At 43.2% G+C, this 23,828-nt stretch overlaps 1 protein-coding gene across 1 annotated transcript in view; it reads left to right on the forward strand.

Annotated features, from left to right (window-relative positions):
• GRIN3A (glutamate ionotropic receptor NMDA type subunit 3A) overlaps positions 1–20,930 on the forward strand; it is a 211,903-nt gene extending 190,973 nt beyond the window's left edge. The window contains exons 7-9 of the mRNA XM_005908425.2: positions 7,329–7,493; positions 9,737–9,813; positions 16,580–20,930. Of these exons, the coding sequence (XP_005908487.1) occupies positions 7,329–7,493; positions 9,737–9,813; positions 16,580–16,919 (582 nt within the window). The 3' untranslated portion in view covers positions 16,920–20,930. The remainder of the gene's footprint in view (positions 1–7,328; positions 7,494–9,736; positions 9,814–16,579) is intronic.
• The last annotated feature ends 2,898 nt before the right edge of the window (positions 20,931–23,828 follow it).

Consider the following 23,828-nt stretch of genomic DNA (forward strand, 5'->3'; position numbering starts at 1 on the left):
ATTGTAACTAAGTTATTTTTCAGGTATGTACTTCCTTAATTAAACATTTATTAGCACTTACTGTATACCAAGCCTCTGCTGCTGCTGCTGCTGCTGCTGCTAAGTCATTTCAGTCGTGTCCAACTCTGTGTGACCCCATAGACAGCAGCCCACCAGGCTCCCCCGTCCCTGGGATTCTCCAGGCAAGAACACTGGAGTGGGTTGCCATTTCCTTCTCCAATGCATGAAAGTGAAAAGTGAAAGTGAAGTCACTCAGTCGTGTCCGACTCTTGCGACCCCATGGACTGCAGCCTTCCAGGCTCCTCCGTCCATGGGATTTTCCAGGCAAGAGTACTGGAGTGGGGTGCCATTGCCTTCTCCATACCAAGCCTCTAGAGACATGCATAGAAAGGCAGAGCTGTACCCTGTCAGAGAAATTTTCCTAGAAGGGGCTCACCCATTCATTTCAGTGTTCTGCAAGAGAAATAAAGTCTCTCTCTCAAAAGAGGTTATGTTGACACCTCAGAGCTAGAGGAGCTTTATGATACTGAAGACACTGGAAATGATGGCTTCAATTACTTTCCAAGCCAAGTGCCTCTGCTTCAGATGTAAACTGGCTTACCTTGGGTCCTGTGCTTGGCCTCCTGTTAACAAGGAGTGAGGGAAAAAAAAAAAAACAAGGAGTGGGGAGTCTGTGGTTGGTAGACACTCCAAAACCACGTGAAGTAGGGAAGGGCCATTCCCCAGGGAAAGGATCCTAAGCAAATAAAGCCAACACATTTCCTGCAGAAGCCAGTTGAAATTTTACTGTGTAAAAAATCTCCAATTTTTTACTTTATTAATTGTTAATATGCTTTTCCTCCCAACTCCCACAATAGGCCCCCAGATTGATGAACACTGGCATTAGAAAGTCAGGATGGCAAGTTTTCCAAGTTCTCTGAGCCTCTTTCTCATCTATTAATTAAGAATATCAATCTCTTTCTCCATCACAGAATTATTCCAAAAATCTCTTGAGATTTATAAGACTTTTGGAGGGTGGAAATATATATATCAATTTATATTATACAAATATTCTAGGTTTCATATGCTTTCATCCACTTATTCCAAAAAACACTTTTTGAGAACCTTATAAATGTTAGGCAGTGTTCTAGGCAACCAGGATATGCACTAGACAAATGAGCAAAATTCCTGGTTTATTGGAGCTTACATTCTCCTTGAGGGAAATAGACACTAAATATGTGTTATGTCAGGGACAAAATAAAACAAGGTAAGGAGAAGAGATTGAGTCCATGAGAAGAGGCTTCCCTGATAGCTCAGCCAGTAAAGAATCCACTTGTAATGCAAGAGACCCTAGTTCGATTCCTGGGTTGGGAAGATCTGCTAGAGAGGGACAGTCTACCCACTCCAGTATTCTGCCCTGGAGACTTCCATGGATTATACAGTCCATGGGGTCACAAAGCATCAGACACAAATGAACAACTTTCACAGGAAAAGAGGGAGAGGATAGGATTTGTCTTTTTTTTTTAATTGTTTAAATCATGGTAAAAACAATTTGCCATTTTAACCATTTTTTAAGTGTACAGTTCAATGCCATTAATTAAATTTACAGTGTTGTGCAATCATTACCACTACATGTTTCCAAAATGTCTTTCATCATCCCAAAGAGAAACTCTGTAACTACTGAGCATAACTCCCCATTTTCCTCTAGCCCCAGCTCCTGATGAACTCTAATCTACTGATTATAAGCAGATGAATGGATAAACTAAATGTGGTATGTACATACAATGGAATATTTTTCAGCCATAGAAAGATTTGCCTTTTTAACCACAGTAGTTAAAGCAGATTTCACTGATAATTAATGTCTGAGCAGAGACCCACAGAGAGTAAGCGAAGGAGCGTTGCTGGTTCCTGGTGGAAGAATTTACAAGGCAGAGAGAATAGAAAATGAAGAGCCTCAAGCAGGAACAGCCGGATGGATTTAAGGGAAGTGAGGAAGCCCAAGCTGTGAGCAGAGTGAACAAGTGTGAGAAGAAGAATGTGAAGCTAGAGGTGTGGGACTAAGTCATGTAAGGTCCTGTGGGCCTTTGTAAGGGCTCTGACAGGTACTCTGGTTGAGGCCAAACATCATCACTGGGCACTGAGCACAGGAGTAACGTATTTTGAGTTATCCTGGCTGCCTTGCAGAAGACAGACTGAAGGGGTCAGGGAACAATTTGGAAGCTATTTCTGTGATCTAGGTGAGAGATGATGGTGACTTGGACCAGGGTGGTTGGTGGAGGTGGTAAGAAGTCATCAGATCCTGGACATACTTTGCAGACAGCATCCACCATATTTGCAGACATGCTAAGTACAGGATGCTAGAGAAAGGGAGGAATCTATGCTATTTAGCCTGAGAAATTGCAAGGATGGAGATTTATTAAGATGGGACAGACTGTGTGAAGAGAAGATTTCAGAAGGAAAATTAGAAGTTTATTTTGATGTGTCATTTTGAGATTCTATTAGATATCCAAGTAGACAGGCTGAGTCAGGAGTTGGGAATGATATAAATTTGGAAGTCATTGGTAAATAGATGGTATTTAAAGACATGGTGTGGATAAGAAAGTGAATGTAACTAAAGAACTGAAGTTCTGCTAATATTTAAGGTCAGAAGGATGGGGAGGAACCAGCAGACAAGACTGATATAGTACAAGGAGAGAGGATTCCTCAAAACAGTGAAGAAAAACATCAAAGAGGATGAAATAAGTTTCCAAGCTGATACATGAATAAGTTGAAAACTGACTCTTGGATTTGATGGCCATTGTTGGTTTTGACAGGATCCTAAGCCAGGGATTGAAAGCCTGAGTGGAGTGGGTCCAAAAGAGAATGGGAGGAGAGGAATTGAAAACAATGAGTACAGACTCTTTAAAGGAGCAGAGAAATTGGATAGCTGCTGTATGTTAGAAGACTTGGACTGGGGGCTAGGGAGGCTTAGATTATAGGATTTAACCAGTAACATCTGAGGCAAATGATGACTCAAATAGTTTATCTTCATTTCTTGCTGGAGTTTTCAGAACCTAGTCAGTCACCTAACCATCTGTCAGATGTTTCAAGGGCCCACAACCGAGCAAGAGGCAGAGGAGGGTTTACCAGCAACAGAATTGGTGGTCTTGGCCTCTATGTCACCGGAAGCACTAATGATCTAGACAGAGACCACTCAGAATCTTTGATAGTGGCATCACCCTTTATCTGAATCTAGTCTGTACCTAGAAATACGTTGGCTGGTAGATTTCCAGATGGTGAGAGGCTTTTCCATTATCTTGTATGAGACAAAACGAATAAATAAAACATTCCCACCTTATCCAAAAAGCCCAACCAGCTTCCCTAAATTTAATTAAAACATACTTAGACATTTGTTAGTGTTTAATATCTAATGTACAATGCATGGATTGCTATATATGACAATCCACCAATGATTTCTACATAATATGAACCATTTAAAACACCAGTTCTTTAATGCTTAATCAGTGGGTATTCATGCATGCATAATACAGAGTATGCTTGCCCTCCACAATGCAATGAATATGTTAATGTAAACGAACAATAAAATAAAATGTTAAAGAAATATAACACTATAAATAACATTTAGCAAAATAAAATAAGCAAGCAAGGCGATTTTTTGAGTGGTTACTTATTGATTAAAGAGGTAACTGAGAGAGACTGGATGGGCTAGAATGAGCCTGTGAAGGACTGAGTGAAGCCATAAATGCCTGATATTTGCCCCACTCCAGTACTCTAGCCTGGAAAATCCCATGGATGGAGGAGCCTGGTAGGCTGCAGTCCATGGAGTCATGAAGAGTCGGACATGACTGAGCGACTTCCCTTTCACTTTCCACTTTCATGCCTTGGAGAAGAAAATGGCAACCCACTCCAGTGTTCTTGCCTGGAGAATCCCAGGGACGGCAGGGCCTGGTGGGCTGCCATCTATGGGGTCACACAGAGTTGGACACGACTGAAGTGACTTAGCAGCAGCAACTCCTGAGACAGCCTTCCCTCCTTGGCTCTTGAGACTCTAGAAGTGTGTGGCTGTGAGCTATCAAATGAAGCTGCAGATGAAGCACCGGGATAAAGAAAAAAAAATTCCACTCACGTTTCTTTGCTTTCACTTATACAGCTCTCGACAATGTGAGACCGGGCTGTGATTGCATTTCTGAATATGATGCTTCTATCCATGTCACTTGCAACAGTAATCATTATTTTGTCTGCATCACTTAAATTTATTTTAAAGATTTGACATTGAATATTCATTGCTCCTCTTCTTCTTCCTCTGACCAAGGATAAATGTCAAGTTGAGCAAGTTCCACTCTATCAGACAAAAAGATTTCACTTGTTAATGTGGGACAAATGCATATATTTAATGCATAGCACATTGAAGCAGAGTGGTCCTAGGAGAAGAACAGCTGAATTACAACTGCAGCAGTACATCTTATCAGTCAGGCTCAGACACAGTTTAAGCGTTTTTCACTGGTGCCCAAAGGCAAATTATAGGGGTTTTGCAATCCAGAGGGTGAGTTTTGAATAAAATATTTTGCAAGTTGTAACAGGGAATAGACAGTACCAGTTTAGACAGCAATAGATGCTTCTGAAGGGTATTTGCTTCAAGGTAGCTCAGGCTTTAGCATCAGACAATCCTGGATCCATAGCCTGGCCTCCTAGTTTTTAGCTTGTATTACATTGGGTATGGTAGTTAATGAACCTCAGTTTCCTTGATGTGAAATGGGGATAAAAATACTTAACTTACAATACTATTATCAGATCATAATATGCATGTATGGTGTCTGGCACACAGAGGTCTAATTTAAGAAAAAACAACAGCAACTGCTTCTATAAGTCTATTAGTATGTGGGTGTAAACAATGGAAATTTAAAGAAAGAAGTGTGTAAAATAAACTGAATACAGCCTATTTGTTATTGGCATAATAAGAGGAAAATGAGACTAATTATTGTTATGCACAAGATAACAGAGGGGATCACCAAGGTTTAAAAGCAAGATGATTCACTGTAAGTTGCATTTTTCTTCTTCATCTTGGCAGCACTTTATAAGAAGCAGCACCAGTCTGTTCAGTCTTTTGCTGAGTGTTCAATGCTGTTCAAGTCCCAAATGAATTTGCCCAGTGTGTTCTTCATCCACAGCAGTAGTAACTCATTGAATCCTTCTGTAATAGCTGTATCCGGTACACATTACTACAGGTCCAGGCTGAGGGCTATTTTCAAACACATTTGTATATACTTTCTGGAGGTCAGGTTGGTCATCACATGTACAGAGATGTCCCGGGAAAAGCTCTAGTAGCTGAGTACCCCTCAGGCCTGATAAACTGCTCACCTTCCCTACACCAGCACTCCCGTTCCTTCAGGCTGGGCTTCTTTCATTCTCAGTGCCCCAGTCTCGGGGACCTGGGGCATGCTCTATGCCCCTGCTCACCGCTAGTCTTTCCTTCTCCAGGGATCCTAACACACATCTTTGGTCCAGAGCCACTGCCAAAAGTAGTATCATGGAGGAAAAGAGATCCCATGGCCCGGCCTCCCCCAAAGCTTGAAATCTCCAAGCTCTGCCTGAGCCTGGTCCCCCACATAAACTTCCTGGCATACCGGGAGGTCTAGCCATGCCTGAGCCATCCTGACTGCCTGCTTCTCCAGGACTAGGGGTAGAGGAGAGGAGAATGAAAGAAAGGAAAACTCCTTCAAGAGGATGGGCGGATCACTCATGTCAGTGAAATGATGTGGTTAAGAGTGTAGGCTCTGGAGTCAGACTGCCTGCCTGGGTGTGAACCCCCCTGACCTTTACCAGCTATGTGACTTTGGATGAGTTATTTAACTCTTGTTCCTAAGTTTCCTCATCTGTAAAATGGAGATAGTACCTCCCTCATAGGTCGCTGGGAAAATTAAGCAAGTTGCTACATTGATAAAGTGCTCAGAACTGCGCCTTCCACGTGTTAAATGCTAAATAATTATTAATGATGATAATGACCAAAAGCCTCCAGCAAAGGGATGACACTCGGGGTCCTTAGCATTGGCTTGTATGATCTTGGGTAAGGTGCTTAATCTAGCCTTGCCTAGGGCTGGCCTGTTCCTCCCTCAGGATGCAGGGCCTCTGCACCCGACCCCTGAGCACAGCCATCCGTTTCACAAGCCCGCAGATCAGTGTGCTGGAGGTTCGTGTTTTTGTCACATTCTTTATTTCTGCTGCCCTCAGCTTGGAGTGCTACTTTCCCACCCAGCCTCCACATTCTACCTGTCTCATTTTAAGTCTTATCTCATGAGCCAGCTTCTCTGCAAAACCTGGGAAGTATAAATCAATGTATCATGGGGTATAAATGTTTGCTTTCTCCCTAGACTTGAGCTGATTGAAGGCAAGGACATAACCCTCCTAGCTCCACCCCCTGGTACTTGGGAGACTTCCTGGCACATAGTAGACACTCAACAAATCAAATGTCTTTCTCCTGGATTGATTGGTCATCAATGTCAGTGACTGAATACGAATTTTGTAGAGACTGCCTGTAAATCCTTTAGCCTGTCACAGGTGTTAAAGTGATTGTTTTTATAGTTGCTGTTGCTCTCTTGTTATAGAGTAGAAAGAAACTGAACTTTGGAGCTAAACAAACATTGACTTATAGGCCAGCTTTGTCACTTAAAAACTGCAAGGACTTTAGTTTCCTCAACTATAAATTGTAGTTATAATAGCTATCTAAGCACACACACACACAAAAAAATAGTAAGCAATCAACAAGTAGGTCCCTTCTTTTTCTCCTCTGTGGCTGTCTAATTTTGTGACCTGGCTCAACTTCCTTCACTTTTCTGGTCCCAAGTTCCTCATCTTTAAAATGAGGACATTGAACTAGATGATATCCTATCCATGTTTCTGTCAGATCTAAATGAAAATTTTTATTGCGCTCATCATCTTTTCCCCTTAAATCTAACTCACTCTCTGTCCCTGGGAGAGATTCTTTCCTTGATAACTTTTTGATGTTTTAGTATACTAAATTGTTTCAATTTTCAGTCTCTACCTCTATCTCTCAGTGTCCCTTTTGACACCATAGCGTGGTCTAGACACAGGGCCTCTTCATGACTCCAGGAACCATTCAAACAGTAGCACTGTATGTGAGTAGCACCCGCAGGAATTGTGCCGTGCAGCAGCCCTCAGTCCTGGCTGGATCCCCTTTGCAGTGTAGTATAGTGACACCTGCAGAGCACACAGAGGAACGGTCTCCAGCTTTCCTTGGGTCCAGCAGAAAACGATGTGCGTCCAAGAGTGGACGAGCACGGGACCAGGTGCAGCCTCCCATTCGTGACCTTTCCTTTCCTGTTCTGCCACAGACGTTGCAGATGGGCATCAAACACTTCTCTGGACTCTTCATGCTGCTGTGCATTGGATTTGGTCTGTCCATCCTGACCACCATTGGTGAGCACATGGTGTACAGGCTGCTGCTGCCACGCATCAAGAACAAATCTAGGCTGCAATACTGGCTCCACACCAGTCAGGTGAGTGCCACCAGGCATCTCCCTCCAGTATTCTTAAGCGTCAGAATTCCCAATAATGGGAAAATCCAGGGCCTCAAGTCAGAGTGACAAGTGACAGGTTATCAAGAGAACCAGGTGGTGTAGACACTCTTAGTATACAAGATGGAACTCCCTCTATCCCATTAATGCACTTGCCCCTTAAATTAAGCTGTCCCATAATGCCCTTTCCTTCCATATAACCCTCCACTGTTGCTCAGTGTGGAAGCAACAGCCTTGTTGTTGTTGTTTAAATGTTTTGTTGTAAGCAGTTAGTTGCAAGAAATATAATTTCCAGCATTTTGGAAATATTGACTTTTTAAAATAAAACTGTTAAATCCATTTTCAAATTGTGTCCAGTAGGATCTAATAGAATAGGCTAAATAGACTGTAAATGCCTTAGGAGCAATATCCATTATTTCTCTTAGCTTATCACAGGAAAACATAGGACGTGTTCAGATGCACGTGGTTTTGAGATCGCAATGGCATGTTTTTAACATGATTTCACTTAGTGACAGACTGAAGAGATGGTGTGAAAGATTTGTTTCCTTCAGAGTCTTTCTTGCCAAAACTGAAACCCACTAAATGATCTTGAAGTCCCCTGTTTCCCTTCAGATGAACGCTCGGCTCCCTGCTCTTGCTGCATTTCAATGGTCCAGAGCTTAGAAGTCCACTGACGTCATGGCCAAGCTCTAGATCAAAGCTCCTTCGTGTTATCCAGACACCTATGCACTCACCAGCAGGAAGAACTGAAACTGTCAGGCAGACAGTCATTCAAGCTCACTCCTTTGTATATCTCACCTGATGGAAACAGGCATTGAGAGCTGAAATATACTCAGAAGGCTTCTTACTGATGAAGTGAAAGTGAAAGTCACTCAGTCGTATCCAACTCTTTGTGAGCCCATAGACTATACAGTCCATGGAATTCTACAGGCCAGAATACTGGAATGGGTAGCCTTTGCCTTCTCTAAGGGATCTTCCCAACCCAGGGATGGAACCCAGGTCTCCTGCATTGCAGGCTAATTTTTTTCCAGCTGAGCCACCAGGGAAGCCCAAGAATACTGGATTAGGTAGCCTATCCCTTCTCCAACAGATCTTCCTGACCCAGGAATCAAACCAGGGCCTCCTGTATTGCAGGCTGATTCTTTACCAGCTGAGCTACCGGGAAGTACTGATGAAGGGGCTCTAGCAAAGACAGCAGTTTCCCCCTGAGTGCAGGGAGGGGCGAGGCCAGAGGAGCCAACCTGACCTCCCGGCCGGGCTCCCCCATGCCTCCCAGCACACTGTCACTGCTTCTCAGCAGTGAGGCTGCCAGTTCTGCCACCTCTGCCCCCTGCATCTGTTATGCTGCTCTCTTCTTTAACACAGAGCTTTTTTTCTATATAGGTCACTATCATTGGGTTGATTACATGTGAACCCTGTTCTTCCTACTTTTATCCTAGGATGTATTTGGTCTCCTAAGAAGACTCTGCAGACAATTGATCCTCTGCATGATAAATCAGCGTGATTAGTTTAATTCTAAGGCGTTCTTACCTTCTTTGTTTTGACTCACCTTTAGCAATTGTACTAAGTCCTCTGCCACATGTTAGTTATGATAGTGTGTTAGTCACTTAGTCATGTCCAACTCTTTGCGATCCCACCAGGCTCCTCTGTCCTTGGGACTCTCCAGGCAAGAATACTGGAGCGGGTAGCCATTCCCTTCTTCAGGCAATCTTCCTGACCCAGGGGTCGAACCCAAGTCTCCCTCATTACAGGCAGATTCTTTACCATCTGAGCCACCAGGGAAGCCCAGTTATGATAACTCTCCGTTTATTTATTTATTTGGCTGCACTGAATCTTAAGTGGCAGTGTGTGAGCTCTTAGTTGCAGCATGTGGGATCTAGTTCTCTGACCAGGGATTGAACTCAGATCCCCTGAGTTGGAAGTGAGGAGTCATAGGCACTGACACACCAGGAAAGTCCCAACTTTTCTTTATATCACAGACCTTTTTACAACTCAGAGTATTTCTAAGTTTCCCATCAAATTATTTTCTTCCAGGTAGAATACTATCTTAGAATTCGTTTTCTCTTGAGATTTGGGACTGAATATTGATCTTTTTTCTGCCATCAATGGTAATTTGTTTAAAGAGGCCAAGGTTTGTAGCAAAGAGATTAAATCTCAGGGGGTGCTTTGTGCCCCAGTTCTGTGTTTCTAACAATCTCTATGTGTGAATCTGTTCTTTCCATCAGAGATTACACAGAGCACTAAACACATCATTTGTAGAGGAAAAGCAACAGCGTTTCAAGACTAAACGTGTGGAAAAGAGGTAAGAAGAGGCCAGTTCCAGGTGTCATTTATGCTTGTTAAAAGCTTAAAGATGCAACTAAGACCCCGTGCTCAAGAGGGAAATTATGTACAATAATTCAAATCAAATCAGGACTAAGTTGTTGAGAAACAACTTATATGTTGTTTCTAAAAATTGTTGTTTCAAATAGAAATCACTTCAGTTCATTCCAGTCACTCAGTCCTGTCCAACTCTTTGCAACCCCATGGAATGTAGCACGCCAGGCCTCCCTGTCCATCATCAACTCCCAGAGTTTACTCAGACTCATGTCCATTGAATTGGTGATGCCATCCAACCATTTCATCCTCTGTCATCCCCTTCTCCTCCCAACTTCAATCTTTCTCAGCATCAGGGTCTTTTCAAATGAGTCAGTTCTTCGCATCAGGTGGCCAAAGTATTGGAGTTTCAGCTTCAGCATCAGTCCTTCCAATGAATATTCAGGACTGATTTCCTTTAGGATGGACTGGTTGGATCTCCTTGCTGTCCAAGAGACTCTCAAGCTTCTTATGCAACACCACAGTTCAAGAGCATCAATTCTTCAGTGCTCAGCTTTCTTTATAGTCCAGCTCTCACATCCATACATGACTACTGGAAAAACCATAGCTTTGACTAGACGGACCTTTGTTGGCGAACTAATGTCTCTGCTTTTTAATATGCTGTCTAGGTTGGTCATAACTTTTCTTCCAAGGAGCAAGCATCTTTTAATTTCATGGCTGCAGTCACCATCAGCAGTGATTTTGGAGCCCAGAAAAATAAAGTCTGTCACTATTTCCACTGTTTCCCCATCTATTTCCCATGAAGTGATGGGACCAGATGCCATGATCTTAGTTTTCTGAATGTTGAGCTTTAAGCCAACTTTTTCCACTCTCCTCTTTCACTTTCATCAAGGGCTCTTTAATTCCTCTTCACTTTCTGCCATAAGGGTGGTGTCATCTGCATATCTGAGGTTATTGATATTTCTCCCAGCAATCTTGATTCCAGCTTGTGCTTCATCCAGCCCAACATTTCTCATGATGTACTCTGCATATAAGTTAAATAAGCAGGGTGACAATATACAGCCTTGACCTATTCCTTTCCCTATTTGGAACCAGTTTGTTGTTCCATGTCCAGTTCTAACTGTCATTTCTTGACTTGCATACAGATTTCTCAGGAGGTAGGTCAGGTGATCTGGTATTCCCATCTTTCAGAATTTTCCACAGTTTGTTGTGATCCACACAGTCAAAGGCTTTGGTATAGTCAATAAAGCAGAAATAGATGTTTTTCTGGAACTCTCTTGCTTTTTCAATGATCCAGTGGATGTTGGCAATTTGATCTCTGGTTCCTCTGCCTTTTCTAAATCCAGCTTGAACATCTGGAAGTTCACGGTTCATGTATTGCTGAAACCTGGCTTGGAGAATTTTGAGCGTTACTTTGCTAGTGTGTGAGATGAGTGCAATTATGCGGTAGTTTGAGCATTCTTTGGCATTGCCTTTCTTTGGGATTGGAATGAAAACTGCCCTTTTCCAGTCCTGTGGCCACTGCTGAGTTTTCCAAATTTGCTGGCATATTGAGTGCAGCACTTTCACAACATCATCTTTTAGGATTCGAAATAGCTCAACTGGAATTCCATCACCTCCACTAGCTTTGTTTGTAGTGATGCTTCCTAAGACCCACTTGACTTCACATTCCAGGATATCTGGCTCTAGGTGAGTGATTGCACCATCATGGTATCTGGGTCATGAAGATCTTTTTTGCATAGTTCTTCTGTGTATTCTTGCCACCTCTTCTCAATATCTTCTGCTTCTGTTAGGCCCATACCATTTCTGTCCTTTATTGTGCCCATCTTTGCATGAAATGTTCCCTTGGTATCTCTAATCTTCTTGAAGAGATCTCTAGCCTTTCCCATTCTATTGTTTTCCTCTAGAAATAGAACAGACCAAAAAAATATCTGTACGTAGATAGACACTGAAATGCAGGAGAGGCAATAGATGTTGTGAAAAAAGTGCCAGTGCAATCTCTAGGCCTAAGTGTGCACGCATGCCAAGTCTTCCAGTCATGTCTGACTCCGTGTGACCCTAGAACTGTAGGCCACCAGGTTTCTCTGTCCATGGGATTCTCCAGGCAAAAATACTGGAGTGGGTTGCCATGCCCTCCTCCAGGGGACCTTCCCGACTCAGGGATCGAACCTGAGTCTCTTATGTCTCCTGCAGTGGCAGGTGGGTTCTTTACCACTAGTGCCACCTAGGAAGCCCCCTAGGGTCAAGTATCTGGCTCCAAATCCTGACTCCTATACTTATACTATGTGTGGTCCTGGGCAAGTCATTTATTTAACCTCTCTGTACCCCAATTTTCTCATTTGTAAAAATGAGATAGAGTACCTACTTTCTAGAGACTCTAAGAATTAAATAATACATCTAAAGCCCCCCAAACAAAGCTACTTTAGCTATTTTATTGTGTACCAAATACACGTAAGAGTAAATTCATAAGTACCTCAGGCAATTAATTTCATGCAATATTGCCCTTTTGGCATGTTTCCACTCCCGACTCCTTTCCAGCACTCACAGGAATATTTGAAATATGCAACAGACATGTTCTGCTTAATCCATTTCCTGGCACTGTTACTGCAAACTCCCCAGAAAAGAACATCTCATTAATAGGAAGTAACAGGCATTAAATGCATAATTGACATGTGGAAATTGAAACTCTGCACCTTCCCCACATCCAGCCTGTGGAAAACTGTAGCCTCATTCATGGTGGCTAGAGATGTCAGAAGTATTTGGGTCTGGTACCTGGCTGGCCTCTGTTTCTTGCTGCCTCTTGGTGTTTTCTTATGTCCACAGGCTCTGTTCACAGCATTACCTCCAAGCAACTCTGTCATCTACAGCAGATCCTCAGCTTCAAGCTGAGGATTACCTTAGCTTTCTGGGTAATTTGAAATCTGACACTCACACTTCTCATTTGCAATGGACAAGGAAAAGGGAGTGGAAAACATGATTCTTTTTCATTATCTGTATCTCCTCAGGGACTGCTGGAGTCCCCTTCTCTGCAATTTGCATGGAGCTTGTCAGAATCATTTCAGCTATCTCTTACAGCCTCTCTTTCCAGGCAGTGAGCACACCCTCCTCCCAGCATGGTCTGTGGTCTTCCTGTATCAGACTGTGGCCCCATCAGCAACAAACTGCAGGCTAATCAGGTCATATCTGTTCTAGGTCGTGTTATGTATATTTTTTTCTATGTGTTGCATATATTTTTTTCTATAATTATTTTTAACATAAATGTTTAACCAGAGAGGAACACAAGAAGACATAGCAGCAAAGACACCATCTCACAATAACAAAGCATTTGTTCTCTGACCATAATAGAAACAGGAAGCTACCAGTGATCCCATTTCCAACTGTGATATGACTCCTATTCACATCTCTCTTGCCTAAATTCAGAATCAAATGTGTCTTTCTCTCAACATATCCATTTTTTTTTTTTGTAGATTCCCTTCTGAAATCCCTTATTTTGAGAAGGAGCTAAGACAACATGTCCTCATGGTTTATTGGGCCCATATTTCCTATGCCATCTCCCTACAACCCAACACCCACTTGTAACCTTTCAAATGCAGTGAGTGTTTGGGGGCCCACTGATGTCACGTCTCTTCTGAATGGTCTAGTGGAGTATTGAACCTCAAAGGTATAAAACTGCCCTGTGAAAACTTTTTAGTGTTAAATTCACTCAACTCACTAGTCACTTTACACTCTAACGCTCAGGAAAGCTTACAAACTACAACTGAAACACTGTAGAGGCTAACAATATAACACATTCATTTCTTCCAGTTAGACACCACATCTGACATTCAGTATCTACCACCTTGCATTCATAAATGGCTCAGAGCCACATGTCAGAATCAGAGCACTGATGATGCTTCCGCCTATCACCTATCACGGAGTCCAATTTTTGCTTATTATTCTATATTATGTTCCCAGATATATACACAAAGCTCTGGAGAAAACCAGACTGGCTATTTCTATTTGCTTGATTTCTGAGGTTGCCTGGCATTCTAGGAAAATGTGTTAATGTGTAACTCCTAGGTTTTCCCCACTATGAATCATCCCATAATCCTAGAGTTAGGTCTCTTGGCTCAAAAACTTTTTCTCTCTCTTTTTTTCTGCAAGAGTATCTGTGCAAATATCTTTATCTGGTACAACTTTACATTCCTCTTCTATGTTCCACATTGATTGAGTAAATACCATAATAGATAAATGAATGAATTACTAACACATGGGTTTGAGGAAAGGCCTGGAGAAATTTGGGAGCCATGGCATGAATAGATATTGCTCCTTTTTTACTTAAAGCAGAAGAAAAAAGTAGATATTGCAAAAGACTATATACACACACACACACACACACACACAGTCCTTAGTTTATTCAGCATGTTATTTTGTGTAATTTTGGTCTGTCCTTCACTCCACTGGATTTCCAATATACCTCCTCTTTTCTCTTCCTCTCACCTCAAGATATACAAATCATAAACCATATATGCAATAATACATACCACAAACAAGATTGTTTTGAAATTATTCAAATTCAATAGGAAAAAAATTGAAGAAAGAAAGGGAAACATAAGGCTAGGAGGAAAATTATAACCATACCTCTGACCTGGAATAAAGTCAGTGGAGCTGTGAGTGGGCTCATTATAAAAGTTGTACCCAGCCCAGGACACAGGAAAACTCTGTTATGGTGCCCCCTGTCCTTATATATGAGACTTAAGATGTGAGAAATGTTAAAGAACTACAGATTGGCTTAGAAGGTGTTTGTGTGTTTTAATGGCTGGGGGCATATATCACCAATTTTTGCTGTGAGAGAAATTAGCTCAACTTATAATGGTTTAAACAATAGTGAGTTGCTTATGAATCTATGGGTCAGCTGTGCAGTCTGTGCAGTCTGGGCCAAACTTGGCTGATCGTGGCCACACTTGCTCCTTTGCCTATAGCCAGCTTGGGGGGAAGGAGGGAGAAACAGAGCTGGCTGGTCTAGGATGGCCTCAGCTGGTCAACCAGGGAGTCTGGGGACTCACTCTGATGGTCTGTTATCACCCAGCAGACCAGCCTGGACTCGTTCCACTGAAGCAGCAGGGTTCTGAGAGAGGCAGTGAAAGTTTGCGAAGCTTAGAACTGCCACCTGCCATTTCTGCCACTTTCTATTGGCCAGGACAAGTATGAGACCAGGCCAAATTCAAGGGGAAGAGAAAACAGACTTTCCCCTTGAACCCTCCTTGATAAGGATGAGCTGTGAAGTTACATTACAGAGGGATATGGATGAAAGGAAGAAGAAAGGATTATGACTACTTTCACAATCTTCCACAGGGCAAAATGAAACAGGATCACCCTGGTAAGTCCTTGTGTTTTTGTTCTTGTCCATGTAACTGAATCAACATTTATCTCTCCCTTTTCCCCTTCCACTGCAGGTCCTCCCTTCTCCTTTTCCTTAGTAAGAGTCCAGGAATAAAGTCTTGATTCAGTTACATGGATGAGAACAAGGATACAAGGACTTAATACAGTGTTTCTGTTTTATTTTGTCCTGTGGTAGATTGCAAATGGAGAAGGCACTGGCACCCCACTCCAGTACTCTTGCCTGGAAAATCCCATGGACAGAGGAGCCTGGTAGGCTGCAGTCCATGGGGTCGCTAAGAGTCGGACACGACTGAGCCACTTCACTTTCACTTTTCACTTTCATGCATTAGAGAAGGAAATGGCAACCCACTCCAGTGTTCTTGCCTGGAGAATCCCAGGGACAGCGGAGCCTGGTGGGCTGCCGTCTATGGGGTCGCACAGAGTCGGACACAACTGAAGCGACTTAGCAGCAGCAGCAGATTGCAAAAGTGATCATAATCCTCCTCCTTCGCCTCCTTCAACAAGGCTGGAAGAAAACAGCAGTCATGTGCTTAAGGCTCTAATCTGTTCTTGTAACAAGAAACTCTTCTCACTGCATCTGGCTGTCAGTGTATTTCAGAAACCAGACCCCTTCCTCCTGAACCTGGCCATCAATAGCTCTTTTGCTGTCTACAGCCATCTCAGGGGTGGCGGTAGTTGGTTTAAGAGGAGCCTGAAAGAGGATTGCAAATGTATTTCTCTTTGACTTTCATTATCCCAGCAAGAATTTGAGGATTTCTTGGGTATTTTTTTTTTATTAAGCTTCAAATCTCAGCTGTCATTCTCAGCTCACAATGTCATCTCTATAATGGGACACTGTTTGCTGAAACCTGCAGCTTGTATGCTTTTATTCTCCTCAAACTCAACTAGTAAACATCAGGGTTGTCCTATGGGACTAAGGATGAATCATATTAGAGTGTCTACTAGCAGGACCATGCTTAGAGTCAAACAGCTGAATAAACAGAATTTCACATCTACCAAAGCATCATCTTTATAGCCATAGACTGTTTCAATGCAGTGTGGCTTTCTGAGCTTCACTGGCAGGAAGAGAATAGAAAAGCATCTAAGGTTCTTCATAAAAGAACATGCCATACCCTGATTCGTCAGCCCCCCAGGTGATACACCCATTCCAGCATCAGGGCAGCATGAGACTTGTTGAGAAGCTGAACTTCAGTTGAAAAGGACTCCTTTTGTCCCCCTGATGCTCCAGCAGGTAGTCTGTCCATGGCTTTGTGACTCCAGCTCTATCTGCATATCCAGCTCTGTATTATTCACAAGGAAGTGGCTGAAAGATGGGCAGAGCTAAAGTGAATCTAAAGAAGTTCAATCTAAAGTGTCTCTTGGTTTCCTAGGTCCAGTGTGGGGCCCCGTCACCTCACCGTGTGGAATACTTCCAACCTGAGCCATGACAATCGACGAAAGTACATCTTTAATGATGAGGGTGGACCAAACCAGCTGGGCGTCCGGACCCACCAGGACATTCCTCTCCCTCCGAGGAGAAGAGAGCTCCCTGCCTCGCTGACCACCAATGGGAAAGCAGACTCCCACAGCGGGGCTCGGAACTCAGTGATCCAAGAGCTCTCAGAGCTGGAGAGGCAGATTCAGGTGATCCGCCAGGAGCTGCAGCTGGCCATGAGCAGGAAAACGGAGCTGGAAGAGTATCAAAGGACAAATCGAACTTGTGAGCCCTGAGTGGCCACGCTGCTCCCCTCTCTCACTTCCTGGCCTTCCTCTGAGCCCTTGAGACACTTTGTAATGCTCTTTTGTAACTATTGACCAAGGTGGGGGGAAGCTGAGGTTTGGGTCTTCTTAGAGGTCAAGTGTGCTCTCCCCCTACCTGCAAAGCAGTGGCCAGTCTTCTCAAGCTCATTCTAGGTCTCCTGGGTAGGTATGTTTTTCAGAGCAGGAATCTTAGTCAGGAGTAACGCCATGTGAGGGATCTGTGAAAAACCAGACAACCCCAGCTCCTGTTAACCTTTTCACCAGGTGCCACATTACTAATTCTGGTTTTTAGCCCTTTCTGTGCACTATCAACTATCAGAGATAAAAGTGTTAACCATATCTGTGTCTTCTTGGGTTGTTGGTTTTAATCTTAGTATATGAAAGTGAAAGCCGTTCAGTCGTGTCCGACTCTTTGCGAATCCATGGACTATATAGTCCATGGAATTCTCTAGGCCAGAATACTGGAGTGGGTACCCTTTCCCTTCTCCAAATCTTAGTATAGAGCAGGGTTATTCAGGGCTGTGACTTTTGCTATAGCTCCCCAGTCTAGATGTGTCCCCACAGTCTGAATGGGGAGCCAGGGAAGAGCTAGAGACACTTGGGATGGGGAGGTGGGTACTTAGAAAAGTCAGCTGAACTCACTCATATCACAGCAGGCTGATGACTGATTGGATCAGGCCAGAGCCATGGTTTTAAAAGGGTCCTGGATCTCTGACACCATCCTAACATTGGGTAGGAACATGTTTACATGCCCCTATGAAAGGGGACAGAGATGCAGTGAACAGGAAGAAGACAGACAGAAGAGGCATTAAAATGTACACCATGCTTTTTGAACAACAAAAAAGGAAGTTTGCTAAGGAATGAATAGGGCTTTACTTCTAACTAAGCATCTACACTATAGTGTGTGCCTTTTATAAAGCAAAGAGAGAGAAAAGCAAGGCAAAGATGTGACCTTAGGATGAGACTGGGATATTCCTGCTAACTGCCTGCACAGGACATGTGAGCTGGTACTGTGGGTTAATTAATGGAGATGTTCTGCAAGCCATGTACTAGGCTGTTCTCAGATCAGCAGTCACCTATGTCTTAGCTGTAGGACTCCCAGAGATGAACCTCAAGCCTGTGTACATCACAAGCTTAAGCATTCGGGAATGTGCCCTGTGCTTTTCATATCTGTATGGATCCCTACCAAGTCAGTCTTGCAGCCTCATACTCGCTCATCTGTAAGAAACTGAACAGGCATTGGTCCCTCTGGTTTTCCCCCAAACCCTATCTAATGGTTGCTATGAGTAAGCAGTTTCCCCTGTGCCTAGGCATCCCTTTCCCAGTGTACAAAGGCTTGGACATGCAGAACAGGAAAGGAGTATGGACACTATAGAACAACAATTCTCAATCCCCTAGCACCTCATCAGGGTGCTGACTGCCAGGGCTCATCCCCGAAGGATGGGGTGGGAAGGGGGGTGGATGTAGGCTCAGAAACCTCCTGTTACTGGCACCCCCACGTGACTGACATGTGGTCTAAAAATGACTCTTCAAGAAACACTGTTCTAGAAGTTTGGCTGTTCCAAGCATGGGGAGAATTGAAAAGAAACTTTTATGAGCTTTTCTTAAAAGTCTTCAGCACACACCTGTATGGCCAATTCACTGTCCATACAGCCATTCTCACCCCAGGGCACCGTGTCAGACTAGACTTTCTTGTCTATCAATTACTTGCTTTATTTTCTCAGTTGCTTATCATCTTTGCTCCATCCCAATCAATTTGAGGCCTACAGTGACTTACCACTGTGCCAAGCACTATGTTCTGTAAGTTGCAGATCATTGCAAAAGCTCCTTAAATGCAAAATTTCTTCCCCTACTTTTGGACGCAATCCCTGAATTCCCACTAAGAGCTGCCCAGGACCCCAGGGAAAGATAACACTTCAAGCTGCAAGTAAGATAAGCAATTAGTTAGTTGTCTGAGAAACCCCTGGGTGGATATAGGCTTAGACAGTCTGATGAGGGAGGGTTCTTCTAATGTTAGACTTAATCAACCACACAGATGAAACCATTCAACAACGAGGGGACAGTGAGCCCTGGAAACAGAAAGGACAACTCTGTCTTGAAATGCCCATCTTCCCATGTTCTCACCCCAGACCCAGAAGCAGGTTTGCAGCTGCCTTTGAAAGACTATGCCCCTTAGCCATCCAATCCCACCTGCAACAGCTAAGGATGCTCTCAAGACTCTGCCACCATGCTCTGCACTGCTAACCTCTACACAGCCCAGAAGGCTGACGTACAGGTGTACCTCAACTCACGTAACAGCCATGCTCCTAACGTACGTGGACACTTTTATAACTCAGCTTAGATTCTGACTACTTGAGAAGCTGGCTACTTAAAGGAACCCAGAGGTGAATTCTTTTGTAAAGAATCCTTTTGTAATGCAATTAATTATCCCTTAATGTATCTGTTTTGTAAGTTTGAATTTTTGTATATCAGGTTTACCTTAAGCTTCTCTCCTGAGGCATTCTGAGCAGTGGTGATAACATGCCAGACCACCCTGCCCATCCACAAAGTAGATGACCAGGGCATGGCTTCTCAAATATCTCCTGATGAACTATGTGGCCAAAACTGCAGCCAGGATGCGGCCAGAAGCTGCAGGGGCTGAAAGCAGGCTTACTGTTGTCAGCATTGCTTGAATTGCCTCCATGTTCTGGAACAAAGAAAAACAAAGAATAGTTGCTTGTGGTGAAATGAAGCAGTCTTCATGTTAAGTAGCAATGATTATTTTTATCAGTAGTAATTGAACAGTGTTTTGCAATTTGTGAAAGTGTGTTGTATTTTGTAAAAAGATTTCATGAAATGGTGGGTCCTCTGAAATCCTTCCTTCCTTGTTCTGCTCCACCTATATTCTCTCAGCTCCCCTCAGGCTCAAGAAACACAAAGATCAGAAGTTTTCAGGTGGAGGGTAGTTTTCTGGTGAAGAAGAAAGAGGCAGGGGATTCTAACTTGCCCCTACTGTGGGTCCTGTTTCATGAGGTCAGATCTATTTTTTCCAAGGTCTGATGTTGGGAAACCAGGAACACGACAGGCCCACTGTCACACACCCGACCCTGTATACAAGGGGGAATTCCTGGCCCAGGAAGCATATAATGAACAGGACTGGGTGAGTTGCGACAGACGGGGCTACTGGTTCATGTAAATAATGAAAACAAGGGCTCTAGAGTTTGGATGCCCAAGGTGGAGGAGCAGGGGAATGCCTCCAACAACTGAAGACATGTTGGAAGAAATGTCTGGGCCAGACAAGTGAGGCACCCACAGGGACCCAATCGGGTGAAGTCTTTAACATGCCTGGGGGCAACTCTCCATTATCCACGGATCTTGTTGCACAAGCTTTATTCAGGAGTTGCTGCTTCCATGCCCACCAGATAAGTGGTAAGTGGAGCAGCTGCCAAGCAGGACAGAGCTATGCCATCTGGGCAACAGACTTCTCAGTGCTGATGCTGGGTCTGTTAGAGCCTTGGGGCTAGTGAGCCCTTCCTTGGTATGGATAAAGACTGAAGGGGAAAAAAAAATGACAGAGCCTCTCTTCCTCCCCACTCATATTTTTGATAAGCAAACCAGAAAATTCATCCAGTCCTCAGAAGGGATTGCTTTCTAGTCATCAAAACCACTTCACTCTGCAGCATTTAGTTATTCTTCACCCACCCATGTCCATCTAATCCAGGATGCCCTTATTCTTTTAGTTCCTGTTTTCTGAAAATAACGTACCTATAAGTATTTTCTTAAGGTTTGTAAAGAGTGTTTGCATTGTGTCTTCACTTTAATGTGTGTGCAATCGCTCCACTCCAGGAAGGACTGAAATGCTGTCTTGTGAGCATGAAGTGAACAGGCTGTTTTGCTCCAGCCACTTTTCTTGTACAATCACATGGATGGACTAGATGTCCTCAGGTCTTTTCCATCTTCAGTTTCTATGACTGTGGAATAAATGTTCAGAGAGAAACTTCACTTCCAGATGTACTGCTGGCATTGTCTTTGGGGACTCAGATGTTGATGTGGCACCAGCCCCTTTCCTAACAGGAGACCCAGTGATGCTGTGACTCCTGCCCATCTCTGGTGTAGTTCCGAGTGGCACAAAACATGCTGTGCAAACTCAGAGCCCTGGTACCGTGAAGTTAAACTGAACAGCTTTGTCGGAGAGTCACATCCTAGAGAAAGCCACCATACTAAGAGAGCTCTGAAAAACTGCTTGACCATTCTCATTTACGAATTCAACAAACATTTGCTAAACAACTTATATTGATGTGCCAGGTGATAGAGACACAATTGTAAGATGGGCATGGCCTCTAACTTCAGAGACCTTCTCATTTGCCTTTTCACAACCTGTAAATTGATATAATAGTTGACATTTATTGAGCACCTATTTTAGAAACTGTGATCTCATTTAATCTTCATTAAAACCTCAAGAGATTGGTACTCTAGAGTAGGTAAACTAGACTTCTAGTCTATAAATGGAAAGACAAAAAGGGAATTATGTGAGTTGCCACAGCTAATAAAAGTAGGGCAAGATTCATATGCAGGCAGTGCAATTCTAGGGCAACCATAGTATAGTGTCAGAATATTAACTATCACCTGCAACTTCCTCGGCGTCCAACACCCCTCCCCCAGTCTTTCTGCCATACAGCCACCTGCCCATGCGCCAGCCTGGCTCCCAGCTCCACAGAAAGCTATTGTGGTAACTGCACCTGCTACGGTTCAGTGAACTCAACACAATAGCCCTTGAGTCTCACAGAAATACTGTTTCAGGGATTTCTTTTTGTTTTTCTAGTCCAACCAAGAACTGGTGCAAATTCAGTTCCAGATCACTCAGCAATCCTGCAGTTTCAGGTATTTTGCAATTTGCTGCTGGCAAACTTGCCATCATGTGTCTGCTAACTGGGTAGATGCATTCTTCACACACTATCTTTTGTGTTTTAATCACTAAGTCATGTCCAACTCTTTGCAACCCCATGGACTGTAGCCTGCCAGGTTCCTGACCATGAGATTTCTCAGACAAGAATACCAGAGTGGGTTGCCATTTCCTTCTCCGGGGGATCCTCCCAACCCAAGGATCGAACCTGGGTCTCCTGCATTGCAGGTGGATTTTTTTTTTTTTTTTTTTTTTACCAACTGAGCTACCTAAATCAAATCTTATAAAAAATATAGACATACTATAACCTAGTTCAACCAACTTACCCAAGTCTGTTTTATATCATTCATTCATTCATTCATTCTTTGGATGCTTGTTCTGAGCCAGGCACTGGGCTGGCTGTTGGAAACAGAAAGATAGAAAACAGATTCAGATGCCAAGGAGCTCAGTCTGGTGGGGAGACACAAACTGGGAAAACAACGTGGTGTGTACTGATAAATAAATATGTATCGGGGGACTTCCCTGGTGGCCCAGTGATTAGGGCTCTGTGTTCTCTCTGCTGATGGCCCAGGTTCAATCCCTGGTCAGAGAACTAAGATCCCACAAGTTGAGCATCGTGGCCAAAAAAGTGAAATGCACATCAGGTACTATGGGAACAAAGAAAACACCTTTCCATATGTGTCTACATGTCATATGTGCAGTGGGAAAACTGAGTGGAGAGCAATAGTCATCCCAGGTTAAAAAACAAAAACAGCATGTGCGGTGGTGGAGCTGGGAAATTATGACAATCAAAGTATTTAAGAACATCAAATAGTTAAATATGACAGAAACATAAAGCACAATGTAGGTGGCAAGCTACAGGCCCAGAAAGAGAAAAGCAGAGGCAAGATCACTGTGCTAAGTTGAATTTGTATCCCAAAGACCATAGGAACCATTAAAGGATTTTAAGCTGAAAGGGATCTGGGATGAGATGAGGCTCCTCACCACTGGGTAGAACTGGCTGTCATTCACATGCATTTAGTCTGTCTGTAGGGCAGTGAGCAAATGAAGTTAACTTTTTGATGTTCTAGAGTGACTGGGCCATGACCATCAGTTAACCTCGACAAGTAGACTTCGAGACAGACACAGATAAATACACAAGGCCTAGATTCCAAAGAAAATGTCAGTTTTGTTTTTCCTAGAAATAAAAAATGTAGAAGAAAGAAAAACTGACCTCTCAATTACTTTATCTGCAAAATGCTGTTTTGAGTATTTACTAGGTACCAGGTGCTGTGCTGAATGGTTTATATATATCATCTCATTTTATTCTCAAAAACAATCCTTTAAAGTAATTATTGTTTTATAGATGAAGAATCTGAAGTAGAGAGACCTACAGTAACTTGCTAAGCAGCAGGTTCATACTCACCCAAGTCGTATTAGGTATAGTGCCTGGAATCACAATAAGCACTTCACAAATGCATAAATGGGTTAGGTGAGCGAGGAGAAATCTAAGATCCTCCTGGTTCAATTCTACTCCAGAACAAAATGCTATGGGAACTCACTGAACCAGGGAATAGGGTGTGGCAGAGACCCTATTCAAATTAGAACTATGAAGGATAAATACACTGGCTTTATGTAAGTCTTCATAAAGACTTCAAAAAGACACAGAAAGTGTTTTCACTTATTATCTCCTTGATCACAAACACTCTAGTAGTACAGGTTTCCACTTAGGGTGAAAGAAGAACAGTGGATGGAAGTCTGATTGTCACATTTTGATTCTGCTACTCAACTGAGTAGCAGAATGCGACCAGTTTCCTCATCTCTAAACCAAGAACATGGTTTCAGGTCCCCTTTCAGCTCCCATACCCTAGCTTTCAGATCATTACACGCCATAGATTTCAGCATTCTGAAACCCTCAGAGCAAATCACTGTTACATGAATATGAATATACTATGGTTCCAATTTTGTCTAAAATTTCCCTCAAAAAGGGCTAATCTACATTAAGAGAAGCCCTTGCT

This window comes from Bos mutus, chromosome 8 (assembly GCF_027580195.1).
Source record: "Bos mutus isolate GX-2022 chromosome 8, NWIPB_WYAK_1.1, whole genome shotgun sequence".
Taxonomy (NCBI): domain Eukaryota; kingdom Metazoa; phylum Chordata; class Mammalia; order Artiodactyla; family Bovidae; genus Bos; species Bos mutus.